We start from the raw sequence: 18,625 nt of genomic DNA, 5'->3' as shown, positions 1-18,625 counted from the left end.
AGCATTGTTTCTCCTGTAGGACAAACTCTGGCATCTGTGGTCTAGGACTTGAGGTGATCTGAGTGACAAATGTTTTATACTGGTGATTCCTTCTGAAACCAGACTCAGTTAGTAGGTAATTCTGTTGTGCTTCATCATTTCCTTACCTCCCTAAGGGTAGATTTGCTCTCAGGAAAAGCCAACAAGTGCTTTTTCCCTCACTGGACTTGTCCAGACATGTCAAAACACTAGCTTTGGCTCAAGTTTTGGGACCCTCCACAGCTGGTTCCAACATACTCTACGATTTTTTCCCTTTGATCATTTTTGGCCTCAATTAGAATCATCCCAACCCTTGCCAAGATTGGGTTGTAGCCTGATTGTCTCAAAAAACAAAATTAAAATTGCTTGACAAGACCAGTATCCAGGGGTTTCAATAGTTTGAATGAGTAGTGCCAGAACCTTCCAGTCTCTCTGAACTGTGTCCCTTGCTGGAGGCCAAAGTGTTTATTGTAGAGCTCCATGACACTGGACTTATGACATGTTAAGAGTTTTGGGAAATTGTCACCTGATACAAAATAGAGAACTGCACACAATCACGTCTACTGAGTAGACATTTTAGAAGTTTTCGTTTAAAGACCACAGTGTCAAATATTTGCTGAAAGTGTGAATGAAAGCCAAAATCCTGTGACTAGCCAGTTGCTGTTTAGAAATGAAAATGAAGTTTGAATGTAATCCTGTTTTACAGTCGGTGTGTTCAGGTATACTATACCTACAAAATACTGCAAGACTTCTAAGTGTAGTTTTGTCTTGTTCAGATAGGAAGAGGGGTTCAAGTATATCCTAATTAAGAGTAACTTGTTTCAAGTCAAAAACATTTTTGCACCTCAAGAAACCTCACTGGAGCATGAATATTTCTGGTTATTTTCAGCTTTAACTGACAACCCAATGAGTAGATGTTAACTGAAAAGCAAATACTTTTGCTGTAACTGTGGTTTCTCTGTGAAGCTAGGCACCGTGAAGACAGAAGAAACATTAGCTTGGCTTCTGCCCCCTACCCCTACTCCATGAACTCTCAGCCTTGTTTGACACAAATAATAAATCCATACAAATCATTGTGGGGATGAAATAAAAGAAATAAAGCAGTCTACACAACATGTGGCATAGATGAACTATTTTAGGTTTTCGAACTCAAGGTCAGGGGCTTTAGGGAAGTAGTTCGCCAGTGACGCTTGGTTGGCTGTCTCTGCTGGCCAGTCTTTTTTAGACATTTCCAACTTGCCTTCATGTGGCTTCCTTCTGGGTGCACACACAGCATTGCTGCAGGGTAGACATCCTGGAGAACATGAAAAATGCCCTTTCTGCTGCACAATGCTGTTATTTCCTTCCTTTTAGGGATGGCTCATAATTCATAGGAGGTGTGAGCCCTGAATGATTGTTCTTTTCATCTCCCTGGAAGTGGGCCAGGCTGAAGAGAGAGCGTTTGATGTGTCAGCAGTGGGCTTGTGACAGCTTTGACTACTTACTTGATGATGAAAGGATGAACTTTGATAAAAATGGCAAGAAAAAGAAAAGGGCTCCTTTTCTTCCTTTCTCTCTCTCTCTTTCTCACTCTCTCTTTTTTTTTTCCTGGATGGCAGTTAAGAAACATCTACCTGGGTGGTCTGCAAGGTCTCTGGGAATCTGAAATATTAGGAGGGTGCTCTCGGGTGGATTTACTTGTTTATGTGTTAATTGTTTCAGAGAGGGAACACCCATGCTCCCGGCAGGCCAGGCCGAGCTTTACCAGAGGGCTTACCTCTCTGCTCAGTGGGCCCTGGCAGGGTTGTCACCTTTTCAGGCAGATCACTTATGTTCCAGCTATTCCTCAGGTGAGCTTTTGTATACCTAGCAAACCAGGGCTGACAAAGCTCAGAACTTCCCTTACCCCTCCATTCCCAGAGCATTTATTTGGAAATCTTATCTGAGCTTGTTCCCATGGGGGGAGTGGTCTTATCTTTCGCTTCTAAGGTAGACAAAGAGAGGAGTCAGATATGTGTGGAAACCCACAACCATTTAGAATTATCTCATCCCAGTCATATCAGCGATTTATGTGTCCACAAGAGAGGAAAGCTTGGGTTTGGGGAAGGGGAAGTATTTCTAAGTTTTCTTTTTCAAAGCAAGAACATAAAACAAGAACATAAACCCAAGCCCTGCCATTCAGCTATGTGACAGGGGAGAGCTTAGATCTAGAGTTCAAAGGGGAAGATGAGACCATTTTTACCTTCGAATATGAGGCTTAAGCAAACACAATATTGGAACAGTGTTAGTGGAAAAATAAGATTAGTAGAACAATAGCACAGCCATTTCCATCACTTATTTATTTATTAATCTAATATTTATTTCATGAAATTATGGTCTTTGGCTCTGGCTTTGTGTACATGTGAAGTCCAACACCATTCCCACAGCCAGGCTGGGCTGCTTCTGCACTGTTGAAAGACAGCATCTAGCTGTATTGTCTGTGGGTTCAGGCCACATAGCACATGCCATGTAATCTCCCCACTGAGACCTGGTCAGGCAGTTTTCTACAAGTTTTGCAAGAATCTTGGAATATGGTGAGCATGGTCAAACTCTTTGGGAGTCAACCATGCGAGGACATTGATGTCCCTACAGGGCTTTCTGGCATGGGCCAGAGGGTGACTAGCCAAGACCTACAGTTTAGTGGGAGTTTCAGCTTGAGGGGTGAGTTTCAGCAGGTCTGGCACAGTGCCTCTAAGAAGCCTGTTGGCCACAAGGACAGCTTCTCTACTTTAGTATCTCTTGCTGTCCATCAGTGCATACAAGTTGCCTGTGACAATAAAGAGACGATGAGTAAGATGAGAAAGTCCGATGTCTGCTTGAATTTTACCTTCCAATAGGAAGAAGAACAAGTGAGAAGGGGACCTGAATTTGTTTAGTTCACAAACTAAAAGGAAGATAGACTCTTGGCTATCTTTCTTTCTGGAAAAAAAAAGCATCTTCAGTGATAAGAAGGGTAACCGAACAGGTTATTTTAGTATGTGGCTGTGACAGTGGGCCTGAAATATCACATCTGGGACTACACAGCTAACTGTTCGAGGTGTCCATGTCCAATGTGGTTATGCATGGTAGAAGGGATTCTGCAGATGTGTGAAGTTTAAGATTGTGCCATGGGGAGGTCATCTTGGATTGTCTGGACAGGCCTCTGACAAAAGTACTCATTGAAGTGAGATGGGAGGTCTGAGTCAGAGAAGGATACAGGACAATAAGAGCAGAGGGCCAGTCACAGGGATCTCTGAAGATGCTGTGCTGATGGCTTTAAGGATGGAGGAAGGGAACACCTCTAGTAACTGGAAAAGACGAGGAAATGGATTCTCCCTTAGAGCTTCAGAAGGAATGCAATCTTGATTTTAGCTCAGTGAACCTGATTTCAGATTTCTGTTCTCCAGAGCTGGAAGACAGTGAATATGTGTTGTTTTAAGCTACTGTGTTTGTGGTAATTTGTTAAAGCAGCAATAGGAAGCCAAAATAATAATATAAATATGATTATTTATATTATATTGGACTTAGAAACATTGATCTATGGGGAAAATAAAAGGGATTAGTTTCAGGCTTGGTTCTCTAGATAGAGCATTAGTTCATTGTTGTCTGAGTAGTAGTAAGGTATAACAGGGTTTTGGTCTTATCAGTTCAGTGGACCTTTCTTTGGAGTTGTTTATTCAGTTTTTATAGGAAAAAATAGGCAGATCTTTGATGACATGTCCTTGACTATCTGTGTGGAGAATCCAGGGTTTTATTTTATCAGTGGCAACAAACCCTCACACGTAGCTATAATGCTGAGGTCCTTGGGAGAGGAACCTTCCAGGATCTGCACAAACTGTGATGAGAAAGCCTGCAGTGGTCTCTGCATGGACTTCTTAGTGAAGCACAATTCTGCCATCTCAACTTCACTCCCCGCTCCACCTCCCTGCTCTCCTTGACCTCTTCCTTCCTTCCTAAGCCTGAAGAAAAGTGGCCTCCAGCCACCAGTGAAATGAACCGAGGCCTGGCTTTTCTCTAAGTGGAGAAGGACTCCAACTGAATGAGTCAAAATCCATGTCTTGAGCACATGTTAGAAGCCATAATGGTGTGCTGACTGCTGGGGAATTAATAGATTATAGGAGTGTCAGGTCCTGCTTATTGGAAGCTCTTGCTAATGAGGCATTCTGCAAAGCTTAGTGCTTTTGGACGACAGCCTCAAGTTCCTGTGGAAAATTCATGATCCTGGACCATAGTGTCTGGTACTGTTGTTTTTATCAAGGGGTGGTTTTGAATCCCCAGGAAATGTGGAAATTTCTTGAGGCATTTTTGGTTGTCATGATCAGGGAATGAAGGATGCACTGGCATCAGGTAGAGGCCAGGGATGCTGCCATATGTCACACAGGAGAGAGGATAGCCCCATAACAAAAATTGCCTGACCCCAAGTGTCAGTAGATCAAAGTTTGAGAAACTGGACCTATTGGATAAGTTTGACATCCAAATAATTATACCACGATGGTACACACACACACACACACACACACACACACACACACACTCTCTCTCTCTCTCTCTCTCTCTCTCTCCACTTCAGTGTGCTATAGTTATGCATCATATAAGGGTTTTTGGTTAACAATGGACTACATTTGACAGTGGTCCCATAAGATTGTTATTATTGCCTAGTGATGTCATAGCCATCTTAATTCAAGTATACTCTGATGGTCACACAATAACAAAACCACCTAATGATGCGTTTCTTGAGCTGTATCGCCTTTGTTAAGTGATACATATATGTGCATATCCATACATGCATCTCTCATCATTTCTGTCTCTCCAAATATATATACTTATATATGTATGCGTGCATAAGTGTCTGTGTGCATCCTTGTGTGTTTGTTCTTAGAGCAGTGAGTGTGCTGGCTTACAAGCTTGGCCTGAGAATTATAGGCAGGCTAAAATCTGAGTTCCACACCTGGAAGCTCCACCATCTCTAGGATAGGGGAACAGTGAAAGAGAGTAGAACAATTATTAAAACTTAGAGAAGGAGCCAAGTAGAGCTGAAGTTCACACCTTGGAGGAGGGGTGCTGGCAGGCTTGTTAGAGTATGCTGGTGAAATGAAACTGGTTTTACTTATATGAAGTGTTGGCAAGACTGCACAGTTTGTTCAGATGCTGATAGCAGGAGGAGATGTGGCTATGCAGTGAGTTAGCTTTGCTTTGCTGAGGTGCTTAGGAACAGGAGGCCACAGGGCCTCTAGTGCCCCCTTTTGGCAGAGCCTAAGCTTGAGTCAGAGGCAAAGCAGAGAGGTGGCTTGCAGAGTCCCAGCCCAGCACCAGAGAGTCCAGGGTGTGTGGGAAAGGATTGGGAACTGGGGGACAATGGCTTAGTGATTGGGATATAGTTGCAGCTTTAGTACAGGTGCCTGGGAACTGCTGCAGATTCTTGGAAGTGAAGCCCTCAGTATCCTTTTTGCAAGAGTTCCACAGGTAGTTCTGACCCACAGCCTAGTCTGGAATCCCGCGTAGCAATAGGAACTATTATAGACTTTAAAGCATGAACACAGCACATCACAATTTATGAATCTGAAAGCAAATTCTTTCAACTGAATGGAAGATGCAGGTAAAGGGTCCATGTTGGTGGGTGATAAGATAGGTATGGGTATGGGACTGGATGGAGAATGCTTTACTCAGTTCCTGAAAGCAGAAGAGAAAAGAAGCCCCAAACATTCAGATTTCCATGTTAAAGAGGATGCCTTGTTTAAAGAGGGAAGGAGCAAGATGGGAGGTAAAGGGGAGGAGAAGTGAACATCACAGGGAAAAAAACCCTGGGAGGAAGTAGAGTGAGTGTATGATTTGGATTTTATCTAAGTATGTAACAAAATGAAGAGAATACATTTTGCCTAATCCACTTAAATGTAAAAGGTAGGCATAAAGCTGCAACTAAAATGGACCAAAGTCAGAAGAAATGACTCAGAGAGAAAAAGTACTGACCATCCAGTTGATTATACTTCCTATCCCAGGTGAATAGCATTTGGGAGGCTATAGCAGATGGAAACAACTTGTCATGGAAGTTAGAACTGAATTCACATTTCAACCCTGCCACTTATTTGGGTGGCAAGTTTTCTGAGCAAGCACCTAAAGGTTTTGTGCTCTCTATTCTGGGAGTGAAAGTAGCTTGTCCTCAGGGTCTTTGGGAAGCTTTGTTAAGAAGACAACAGTGTCTAGGCACAGGGCCTGGCATACTACTATCATTTGTGTGTGGAGGTCCTCTCTCCCCAGTCCCTTCTTCTTTTGCCCCCTCAGCCCAGCAGCTGACCATCTCTCCCTCCCCTGTCTGCTTTGATGAACAGTGTTTTTCTATTCTTTGCTGGCCAGGCATAGGGAAGCCAAGTCCCAAGACCTTTAACCCTGAAAGTAAGTATCATATTGTGAAAGTTTAGCAAACTAATCTCCCTTCTTTCCACCACCATCTCAGAATCAAAAGAGAACTGTGCTCTTTTCAAAGAATTGGTATAGGGATTCATTGCCAGGCAGTTACAATGAATCAGCCAGCTCTACTGTACCATATTCTAGAGAGATTTTGTTGAAAGTGTTTAGCAACTCTGTTCCCAGCCTCCTGTGAAGAAGCCAGGCTCTGCATCCTGATCAAGGGATGGGTGCCATCTCACATGCTGCAGGACTGCTTCCAGCCCCTAATTCTCAGTGGGTCCACAGGCGTTGGAGAAGCATCCCGCATACACATGGCTGTGGTTTTATCATCTTGCACTCATCATTGTATTCAGGAAGACAGATTTTTATTATGCAGCAAAATTGCTGCTCTAGGGTAAACTTTGACACAAAGCAATTGTGTTCTTGATTGAATCAGCCAAAATAAAAAGTAAAGAACAGAAAATAGAACTGAGATAGGTTTCAGGTCTTTGTTTTAAAAACAGCTACTGTCAGAGAAGCATTTGGATATGCAATTATAATAAATGGCCATCTCCAAAGAACAAACTTGTCTTTCTGAGGGAAGAGCACAATTCACAGTACTAGGAAAGTTTCTAATGCTCATTTCCTTGTTGACTAGATATAAATACAGTCATTTGTCTCCATATATTTTAACCAGGTACATTTAACAAAATACATTCTCAATTATGCTGATAGGAATCATATCAGTTTTACATGTTGAAGTTGAATGTTGCTTTTGGACATATCAGCATCACAAAAATTTAATACCTAAAGTTAGGCAGAACCTAAGGTGAGAAAGTGCAAAAACCCAAGGAGACTGGGAAGGTAAGTGGATGCAGATCACCCAGAGCACTGCATCTCATTAGCATCCCAGAGTTAAAGAGCCCTGGAAAACGGCCAGGTTCTGGTCCTCATTATGTGTGATGGCTCTTCCTTTCTTTCACCACTTTTCTATTGAGATGTCCTTGAACTTGCATAGTTTTTGTCACACAGGATTGGCCCCTACCTCCAAAACAGTCTAGCTTTGAGGTACAGCTAATGTCATGTTGCAGGATTAGGTTTTATGTATGTACTCAACATACAGGGGGATAGATGGGAAAAGAGGAGACATGGGAACTGGAGGAGGTTCTTAGGAAATGAAGGGCTCGGGGAGGCTTTGCTTTGCAGGGGAGAACAGGCTTGGTATTGACCTTGAATGAAGCAGATTTTGATAGTGGTCAGTGATGGAGGATAGAGGGAAATAGGTGTGTATAAAGAAGATGGAAGGCACAAAATATTTTTTTCGGGGGCCAATACAGAATCAAGACACATTGAAATCCTCTGTGTTGGAGTTAGGGAAAAAGATTGGAGACATTATGGGGTGTCTTGACAAAGTAGGCCGGTAAAGAACTGATGCATTCCAAAAGTGTAATAAAATTGATTTCTTGCTCATTTCACAGTTCATTGCAAGGATTTAGGGGTAGACTTTCCAAGGATGACCCAAGGAACCAGGCTCTTTCTCCATTCCATTCAGCTGGCTATCCATCCAGTAGAGAGTAAAAATGAGAGCACGGAGGAATTTTTACTGGTCAAGCCTATAAATGTGTTGTATCATTTCTATCTTCCTCCCGTTGGTCAGAAGTCAGTCATGCGGCCACAGCTGCCTGCAAAGGGTCTGTAGTGCAGTTCCATTAAGATAAAAAGGAAGACTTTAGTGAGCACATAAACTCTTCTACATTGACTTTTAGCCTGAGTAGTTGAACTTTATCCTATATGTAGTAGTTAGTCATCCTCAGCGTTAGAGGAGGTGGGAACATGCTTACTGGTAATGAAAGGGTGATTTTTGTATGTTATATTCACAGCTACATCCCTAGCATGTGTGTGTGTGTGTGTGTGTGTGTGTAGAAATATATATAATGACTTTAAGCAAATATTTGGCATAATAAGAAAATGATGGATAGATGATACAAAGGAGTCCTGAATATATGGACCCTTCCAGAATGGATTAGTGGAAGAGTTGAGGCAGAGAAACCAATTAGAAAGCCATTGTGATAATCTGATAGAGACTGAGTGCTGTTACAGGAGGGATATGTTCATTTTTAGAAACAGAAGTTTACTTCTGCTACTTTAGCCCTCTTAGCTTTTAGTACAGCTACAGATTGTAGTTTAACCAGAGTCCCTGAAGAGCTGAAATCACAGAAGCAGGTTGTGAGCTGCAACTGTGTTCCTAGGAAGAGCCTGCACTTTCTTTGGAGGCATTAATTGGAATGTAGCCTGGGGACTTGGGCTGTGCCACAGAACTGCAGCCCAAATAAAATAAAACTTGACTGAACCAGCAAACTCAGAGTGGCATTCAGTTACTTTAACAGAGTCTTGGGAAATACAAACTGCTGTTGTATGTATGCAAAATTTGCTCTTTGACCTTATGGTAAGGAAAATTACTGGAGTACACATAATCTTTTGCCAGCTTTCCAAAGTGCTAGACAACTTAACTTCTTGGCAATTATGCAATATTAAAATTTTTAAAATTTTAAAATATACTTGAAAAATAGATGTTTCTCCAACAAGAACAGAGAATGTCAATGAAAAGAATGTGTTCTCTGTGTACCTTAGAGAAGCCAGTATGTGTAGTCAACCTTATGTGACCAGAGGCTTCAGGATTTTAGGAAGTTGCTTGCAGATGAATTTCTCTGAAATCAAAAGCTAAGGGCTGTTATCGTCCTCTTCTCCTTCTGGAGGTGACTTTTATGTTTCATGCATAAGCTGGGGCTTGCCCAGACTCAGGTTACCCACCTCTGATGCCTGATGACAGGCCCCTAACTTTAAGATTATGCAGGGTTGACTGAGAAATCTCAGAACAGTTTGGGATTCTTGGGAGATTTTTAAATGATTCTTGTTGATTTGAAAATAATATAAAAACAAAAAAATAGCTTTTTGTGGTATTTTTGCATGCCCTCTCTTGGGTTTGGGGAGCGTTCCAACATTAAAAAGCCAGGTTCTGGTGGCTCACACCTGTAATCCTAACTACTCAGGAGGCAGAGATCAGGAGGATTTTAGTTCAAAGCCAGCCTGTGCGAATAGTTGGAAAGACCCTATCTCAAAAAACCCCATCACAAAAATAGGGTTGGTATAGTGGTTCAAGCTATAGGCCCTGAGTTTATACCTTTAAAAAGATGTATTATATGTCCTCTTTTTTCATTCTTCCCCACCAAAAAATAACCTGTAATAATAAAGATGAGGAAAACAGGAAGGGACGCAGAAACAACTGGTGACAACAAGATGCTAGGATGGGAATGAACTGGATCCCAAAGGCCAAGGCCAGTGCCTACTATTCCTGTAGAAAATGCTGGGAAGGTGTGAGGAAATGCCTGAAGTTGGTTCTTTCCCTTGCAGGGGCCAGGGCTCCTGGAGCTTTGAGATCCTCATTTCTTCTGGCCTCTTGAGATATAAATTATGCACTCAAGCAATGAGCCCTTGAAAGCCCACTAGTTGGTTTCTGGTTCAAATACCAGAGAAGCCAGTTCACTGAAATTCCATTTGCTAGTGATCTGTTTACCAAATTTACTAATTTTCTAAAAAAAAAAATGTATTCATAGAGATCATAGCAATTTATATTTTAAGTGACAGTTTTTACATGGGCCTCGCAAGTTTGTTAGATGTGAATCAACTAGAAAGTTTTTTTTTCCTCTACTCCCCTTTTCTGAATATGCAGTTACAACTTGGTGAGGTTGGGAGAGCAGGTTTCCCTGGTAAGGAGTAACAGGGGGAGTCTACAGCTTCGCATGCCAGAGGGAGGAGAGACTAACAAGCGGAGAAAGAGGAAAGAAAGGTTGTGAGAGGTAAGGAGTCCTGGTGGACAGAAGGGTCAGGAATGAGAAGGAAGGAGTAGAGAAAATATTCAAAGGCTCCAAAACTTCTCCCATAGGCCTTGGAGGCCCTGCCAGTTATTCTGATATCAATCCTTATAACCAGTTAATGGGAACAGATTTGGTTTGCTTATTGAGTCCAGTGAACTGGTTCTTGTGAGTGTTGGTTTTCAGAGCATTCATTTTTAGCAGATTGGCCACTTCCTCTAGTTGGACCCTTATTGGGCCATCCTGAGATGTGTGGCAGAGTGAAGCCTTTCTGGAAGAAGATGTCTACAAGAACTGCAGAAAGATGAGAGTTTAGAAAGAGGGGGAAAAGTCTCATTAAATCTCAAAGGCGTCCTTTGCTGGCTTAGGGGACGGGTGTAAGAGAAGCAGTAACTACTAGGGGGTGGGGCACACTACCAGATTTGCACGAAATTTTCCTGGTTTTAGTGCTGGAAGTCTCAAATCCTAGGCAAACTGCGGTGGTTGGTTACTGTAGAACTTCTCCAAAGCTAGTCTTGAGAAGGGAAAAGATAAAGAAAGGTGGTGGCTGGCGGAGGAGGTGATACCCTCTGTAAACATCTCCTGGGAGACAGTCTTTTTGTAGCTTTAATTCATAGCACCTCAGGGAAGATGAAAGGAGGCTTGGGAGGAATTACATGGACCTGCACACACTCACAAGAGACCTAATACTAAGCAAGGGTCTTAGGTTTTTTCCCCCTGGTATCTTGCTTATGTAATCTATATGCACTGACTTTTCTAAACGTGCTTTTTTCTTTCTTTCTCTTTTCTTAGGGAGGCAGGACACAGTGCGTGAGAGAAGTCTGCCCCATTCTCTCTTGTCCCCAGCACCTTAGTCATACACCCCCAGGACAGTGCTGCCCCAAATGTCTGGGTGAGTGACTATTTTCAGGTCAAAGAACAATGTAATTTCTTCCAGAGCTTCTGCTGAGAGCATTTCTGCACACTGCTACCTTGGGGTTCTCAGGTTGTCTGACTCAGTGGCTTGTTAGAGACAACTGCTCTTTCTAATCCTTCGAGCAGAAAGTGTGAACAGGCTGTGGCTTTCCTGTGAGGTCTCCATAGAGGCTCCTCTCTTGTCTTTCTTTGTATCTGGAACCTGGCACACCAGATGACCTGGGAAATGCCCCTGAGAGGGGAGATCAGTATTGAAGAAACTGTCTTTAACCAGGCCTGTGACTGTTAGTAGGAGCGTATGTTAAAGGCGTTTGAAACAAATGAATGGAAGAATGTAGACTAGTGTTACCTGTAGAGGCAAAAGCACTCAGGAGGAGAACATGACAGATTTGGAAGGAATACAGAGTAATAGTGGTCATGGGGTACTCCCGATACCTTACATGCTTTTTCTTATTTAATCCTCTCAAGATGCTGGGAAATATTGTTCCTATAATGAGAACGTCTACCTGTCAAGAAGGTGCTGTTTCCAGTTTGATTGTTCTGAGAAGGGCTGTTCCCCTAAACCTCCAGCGGTCCACGGCTAATATTAACCCTCTGTACTTCCGGCTTTGGGTTCTGCTCCTGCTGTTTCTCTTGATCTGTGTTTTGTTCTATTTTTTTAAAACATCATTTTGTCCTACTGGAGACACTCCCCCTCCCTGCCTTTTCACATCCCATGGTGCCATTGAGTCAAGGTTTGTGTAGATTTCATGGACGGTTTTCAGCCAGTGAGGGTGATTATTTTACAGAGAAGAATGATCAACACCAGAAAGTGGGAGTACCAAGCCCCCTTGTTCTTGAAAGGTCTTAATTATCTCTTCTATTTGGGTTCCACCTTCCTGTCAGTTACTCCCCACAACCTTTCCTGGAGTCTTCGTACTGTCATAGTTTGCTTTCTCTCATTCCAAAGCATTTGATTGATTTATTTTTCGCTTTTACAGACTACCACAGCCAAACTGTGAAGTCTAGATTCTTTTTTGTAACCAAATGGGCAAATAAATGTGTTTTGTTAAACCGAGACAGTTTTCTCCTTTTTGAGGTATTCTACTGTTGTTTCATTTAGCAGTGCTCGCCTTCCTATTATGTACATGCACAAACACGCTTTTCAAGTAAATGTGGAATAATTAGAAGAGCAAAACAGAATTGTTCAGACATACCCGATTAAAGACATTTCCATACACATATGTGCTTCCTGATACATGTGTATTTGCTCCCCTGAAATGAAATCAACTAGTTCAGTATGGTAGAAATCACTGTGCTGTGGGTCATGGTGAAAGCAGTGTTCATCTAAGCAGGAAAGCTGTCACAGAGGAAGTGGTGTCTGGACATGGCCCCACAGATAAGTAGGCTTGATTAATGCTTTGAAGCTGATGCCCTGGACATGGATTCAACTTGGAAGTTTCCCACATGAGCAATGACTGTTGTATTGAATGCAGGTTTTACTGACCATTTGTGGTTTTAAGATGGACTACAAAAGGAACAGTAAGTTTTTGGAAACTTGAAAATCATATTTCACCCAAATGAGACCTTTTTTGGTTGGGTTAAACCTCAGTGGAATAAGGTGCAAATGGCATAAATCAGGCTGTCCAGAGTCTCTGCAGCACTCCCTTGAACGTTGTATCTTTTGTTGGGCCATGGTGGTGACTTTGGGGTTAAGGTAAGATTTTGTGATGAAAAGAAACATACTCAGACAACAAAAGACAGAAAGGAAAACAAAAGCAAACACCAGCATGCTTTCTACATGCTGAAATCTTAGTCTAATTAGATTTTTGACTGATTGTGTACTGATTTGCTTTTCAATTTTCCCTTGACTAAGATTGCTCCATATGACACTCCTCTGCATTGCAACATTCCTTTCCTTGATTTTCTCAGTTTCAATTAAGACTTTCATCAAGCATCAGTGTACCTAGAGCAGCACCCAGCATGCTGCTTTGTGTGACATAGCTTAGTAACACTTGTTTTTGTTTTCTATAAATTTTTATTAATTTTTTTTGTATGGGGGGATTCATTGTGACAAATTCAAATAGTGTATTGTACATTGATTAGATCACTCCCACTGTCTCTCCCCCTCAACCCCTTCCCTGCCCCACTTAAAGTAATTGCAAGAGGCTTCTTTGTTCTATTTCATATAAATACTTGAAGTCCATCTACCATATAACCTCACCTTAATCTCCTTCATTCACCCTCCTCCCTCCCACAAGTACCCCTCCCCATACTGAACCTATTTAACAGTCCTGTCTTGTTATTAATATTTAAGTCGATGTTCAAAGGGGTTTCTCAGTGTATCTCCACTGAGGATGTACTTTGCTTTGGTCTGTTCAACCCTTTTCATTGCTGTCCTTTACCTTTTTACCTCCTAACCTCCACTTTACAACAGCTTTCAATACATGTTCAGAGTCGCATTTGAATGATAATCACCTCTAATAATGATAATTGTTATTACCTGTCATTTATAGTGGCAGTCACTATGCTAATAGCTTTATAGTCATAATTTTAGTGAGGAATAGTTTAAGCCATTGGGCACAGTTGTTTGTGGAGATAAAAAATATCAAAGTATCTATTTGTTCATCAACCAACTGGTAGATCAATTGATAGATTGATCCATTGTCCATCTATCCATTCATCCAGCCATCTATCCACTTACGCAATAATACTAAGTACAGTAATGATAGTATAAATAACAGACTGTGGGAAGAAGAGCCATACATTTTGAGAGGTGAAACAACCTTCTGAGGAAGAAATGAAAAAGAGGTATTTTGATTACTAGAGAAGAAAACTTTTACAAAGAACTCCATATCCATTTATTTGTCTTTTGCCTTTTGCCAAAAAAGATTCAAGTTCATCCATAAAATACCCAAATCACATGAAAATAAAATACAGAAAAAGACAACCAGGTCACAATTCAAAAACCTACTTAACTGAAGCAGAGTTACTTTTACTGCTTAAAGGACAGAAATATGTCACTGATAGATTGATAGAAAGAGAATAATGTTTACATTAGTGAAAAATGACTTCACTATCATTTTTATAGTAAATACAAAAATATACCCAGGTATTTTTTTAAATACCTTAATGTCTTAAAACTAAGGTATGCTTTGGCAGAATTGATTCTTTTGAGACAGGCCAAATCCATGTGATTTGGGCTTCGCACAACTTTCTAGCACTTCATAATAACCTTAGGGGGATATTTAGGGAAAGGGTGAATTTTATATTTTACAGGCAATCCTCTAATTTAGTCTGTAAATTCTCATGAAGCTGAGAAGTCTCAGAACTTGGGTGTACACATAAGAATATGTGTGTTAGTTGGGATAGTAACAATCATTATGCTAAATTTTGTCTAACTGTGAAATAGTTTTTGGTTGTACACTTTAGTATTTACACCATCGATAGTGGTTGTGATATGGTAATATGGCATGATAACATTTTTGGTACCATTGTATGAGTGAAGTGAGAGTGGCCCAGATAAATCATATCATGGTTCTCAGGGAGTCCATATATGGAGACCGAAGACTGACATCTCTTGAAGACCAACGTGTTTGTTCCTCATGGTGAGGTTGACTCTGACAAGATAACGTTTCTTCTTGAGTCCAACTAACGGTATTTTCAACAACTCTAATTGTGAGAACAATCCTTAGTACATGTTCATAGGTATTTTGAGCATTTCATTGGGCCTATTGATACACAGATGAATACATCTTTTTTTTTTCAAGAAGAAAGAGAGGATGTAAATTTGATTAGTAAACATGAATCACTGGTTTAACGTAATCCTTAATTAAAATAACATTTCAGAGATGGTTTGATGTGCTTCAAATGTTGAAAGAAAGGAGGAAATTGGATGTTAGTCATGGTTTGGCATTACATTTTTGACCCATTTGGTTACCGATCCAAACTTCCCATGAGGAGCGAGAAACCAAGCTAATTCTAAAGAGACAATATGCTATAAAGGTTGCACATATGGCGTGTGGAGTTGAGTTCTGCCCCTGTGGATCCTTTGAGTTAACTTCATTCTTTGTGAATTTTTTTGTTTTAAATTGAGATTCTGTGTTAATCTGGTCAGGCTGCTATAATAAATACCTTCATTTGGGTAGCCTTTACACAACAAAAATATATTTTGTATTTCTCATAGTTCTGGAGGCTGGGGAGTCTAAGATCAAAGCATTTGGTGCAGACCCACTTTCTAGCTCATAATTGTGCCTGCTTGCTGTGTCCTTACATGGCAGAAGGGGCAGGGTGGGTGAGGTGTCTCTCTTGGGCTTCTTTTTCTAAAGGCACTAATCCCATTTGTGAATGGTACCCTTATGACCTAATCACCTCTCAAAGGCCCCACCTCCTTTGATGTTTAGGTTTCAATGTATGTTTGTAGGAACACAAATGTTTAGAACATAGCAGATGACATTTCATTAGTTCTTTTTTGTTAATTATGTCCTTGACATACCTTGATTTTTTTCTGCTTCTACCTACCCTCCGGTTACTACTTACTTTTGAGACTAATGTTACTTGTTCTTTAATACAAATCTCAAGCACTGCATCATCCAAGAAGTCTTCTATGACCTCTCTGTCCCCATAATTCCCAGGCTGGCTTCTTTCCAGAACTTACTGTGTTGTTGAATTGCAATAGTCTTTTGTGGGGTTTTTTTCCCAATAGACTGTGAGCCTCATGAGGGCAGCTTATGTCTTAAGACATCTTGGTTCACTGCGGTGGACATGTAATAATGATTCATTGAAATTATTTAGTCAAACTGTCTTACATGGTGGCTCTTTAAATGGATTATTCTTGGGCACATCTGATCCAGGGCTCTATTAGTGGGTCTTGTGAAAATGTTTAACAGTCCTGTGATGACAAAATGGGGTATCCCTGGCTTCTGTCTTGCTTACATTGTGCTGTTGTTTTCATGCAGGTCAGAGGAAAGTGTTTGACCTTCCTTTTGGCAGCTGCCTGTTTCGCAGTGATGTTTACGACAATGGATCCTCGTTCCTATATGATAACTGCACAGCATGCATCTGCAGGGTAAGGCAGCTCTCAAGGGCAGTGCCACACCAATGGTAGGGCTTTGGGTTATAGTGATTGTAGTGATGGTGTTTTATTTACCAGGGAAAGGTATTGTTGATGGATAGGACCCATATTATAACTCACTGCTTGGGGACCACAAGTTAGCTCTCGTTGGTGAGAGCCATACTCTAAGGGGCTGTCGTGAGGATTGTCTAAAGTCAGACAAATCCACATGACTGTGTTCTCTGGCTCTAGTTATCCAAGGCAAACTCTGTAAGACACATGGCAGTGAAAATGGCTATAACCATGTTCAAGAGAAGAAAAAGGCATGGGTTACAGCTCCTCACAAAGACAAACCTGGCAACTCAAAAAGAGAATATTTATGTGTTGTTCATTGTACCGAGTCTTACTTGCTGTGCTGTTCACTTTTCTCAAAGACAACTGGAAGCCTAATTCCTGGTAAAAGAAAAATTCAGCAGCTTCAGAATTTCAAAGAGACACACATCACACATTCACTCACTGTGCTTATGCAGTGAGTTATATCTGAAACCAAGAAGAGGAGCATTTATTATGGAGGCCTTAGAATCACTTATTACTGAGTTAACCCAGACATCTGTGTGACATGAATTTAGAATAATTTATTTTGGTGGTGATGGGTGGTTGTTTTGTTTCTAATAGCTAAAGGGCTAGAGAAGGAGAGAGAGGAGGTATGCTTAGTGTCAGTATGAGTCAGTAGCTAGGATTAGAGTTCAGAAGTTCTTGATTACTTGATTACTTGATCACATGCTCCACTTCAGGGCATGACTGTCCAAGGATTGCACTGTCTGGTCCAGGCACTGATCATTGAGAAATTCCCAAGCCTGAGAATACTTCCCTGAGATACCTTCCTCCTTCTCTAGTTTGCAATACCCTGTGCCAAACACATAGCGACCCTCCTTTGTTGGACTTGGCTTCCATCCCTAGGTCTTGTCTTCCTCACTTGAACTTCACAGACTCCAGCTTCTTTTTGGGACAACAAGCCTCTGCTAAAACACATCACATTCCCCCCCCTCTTGATCTCAGAATAGTTGGTTGCCTTATGAATGGGAGTAAGTTATATCACAGCACTTTAGGTCTCAAGGATTCTGTGAGAGATGATTAGGCAATATATTCCAGTGCTTAAGAAGAACTATAATTAATACTTCTCCTGCAAGAGCCTGGTTTATCAGAGTGCAAATTCACAACCATCTTTGGGAGAGTGGATGCTTGAAGAATCAGGCTGCAATCATTTAGGTAATCAGTATTTTCTGTCTGCTTAGCACGTCCCTCTCCAGAATCCCCATCGGTGTTCTTCTGATTTCCAGGGCATGTGCAGGAAACCATGTAACAGTTCTGCGAACACAGTGTGGTTTCAGATCTGTGCCTTCAAATCTGATGTTTTCTCTGCCTCTGGTGTCTTCACCTTCTTTAGATTTTGTTAGCAAATTTCTCTTTACCCTCAACCACCAATCTCAGATTTCACCTCCTGTAGAGACACTTTCCCTACCTACCTAGATCAGTAGTCATTCATCCCCTCTTCTCTGCTACTTCTTCACTTTACTAGTTCTGTTTAACACATTTTGTTGCAATTTTTTTTTTGTTTACAAGGGTACCTTTCCTCCCTCCCCCTTGAGGACATGAGTACATCATTCATCTCTTTATTCTCATTGCCTGACCCAATGCTAGGCACACAGTCCATGGAGAGAGAGAGAGGATAGAGAGAGAGAGAGAAAGAAACCAGGGAGATCTACAGTGAAGTATGCATTATTTGAGAGCTAGTGAGTGCTCTATTGCTCAAAGTAGAACTCAAGAGGTGGAGTTTGACAAATGATAGATGTTTTTCCCAACTTATGAGTTGGTTTATAATAATTTCTATGTGCCATATACTTTACATTTAAAATGCACAGTAAAACTGAGAAATAATAGAGTAGCACTACTTTAGAAATCAAACCAACCTTCCTTCCTTCCTTCCTTCCTTTCCTCTTCCTCTTTTCCTCCCTTCCTCCCTTCTTTTCTTCTTCCCTCTCTCTCTTTCTTTCTTTCTTGGCAGCACTGAGACTTGAATTCAGATTTTCTCACTTGCCATGTAGGTGCTCTGCCATTTGAGTCATCCCTTCCATCCTTTTTACTCCTGTTATTTTGGAGATAGGATATTTTTTTGCCCAGGCTGGTCTAGACCACGATCCTCCTATTTTATATACTTGCCATCACCCAGCTTTTTTCCATCAAGATGGAGTCTTGCAAGCTTTTTTTGCCCAGGCTGGCCTGGAACCACGGTCCTCCTATTCTCACCCACCCACGTAGCTTGGGATGACAGGTGCATGCCACTGCACCCACATATTGGTTGAGATAGAGTCTCACAAACTTTTTCTGCCCAGACAGGCCTTAAACA

At 41.4% G+C, this 18,625-nt stretch overlaps 1 protein-coding gene across 4 annotated transcripts in view; it reads left to right on the top strand.

Annotated features, from left to right (window-relative positions):
- Bmper (BMP binding endothelial regulator) overlaps positions 1–18,625 on the top strand; it is a 347,506-nt gene that overhangs the window by 231,678 nt on the left and 97,203 nt on the right. For all 4 annotated transcript variants that reach the window (XM_074065307.1, XM_074065308.1, XM_074065309.1 and 1 more), the window contains 2 exons: positions 11,064–11,163; positions 16,124–16,233. In XM_074065307.1, the coding sequence (XP_073921408.1) occupies positions 11,064–11,163; positions 16,124–16,233 (210 nt within the window). The remainder of the gene's footprint in view (positions 1–11,063; positions 11,164–16,123; positions 16,234–18,625) is intronic.

Source organism: Castor canadensis, chromosome 2 (genome assembly GCF_047511655.1).
Source record: "Castor canadensis chromosome 2, mCasCan1.hap1v2, whole genome shotgun sequence".
Classification (NCBI taxonomy): domain Eukaryota; kingdom Metazoa; phylum Chordata; class Mammalia; order Rodentia; family Castoridae; genus Castor; species Castor canadensis.
Note: the sequence above shows the minus strand (reverse complement) of the source record. Positions and strands in the feature narration are given on the sequence as shown.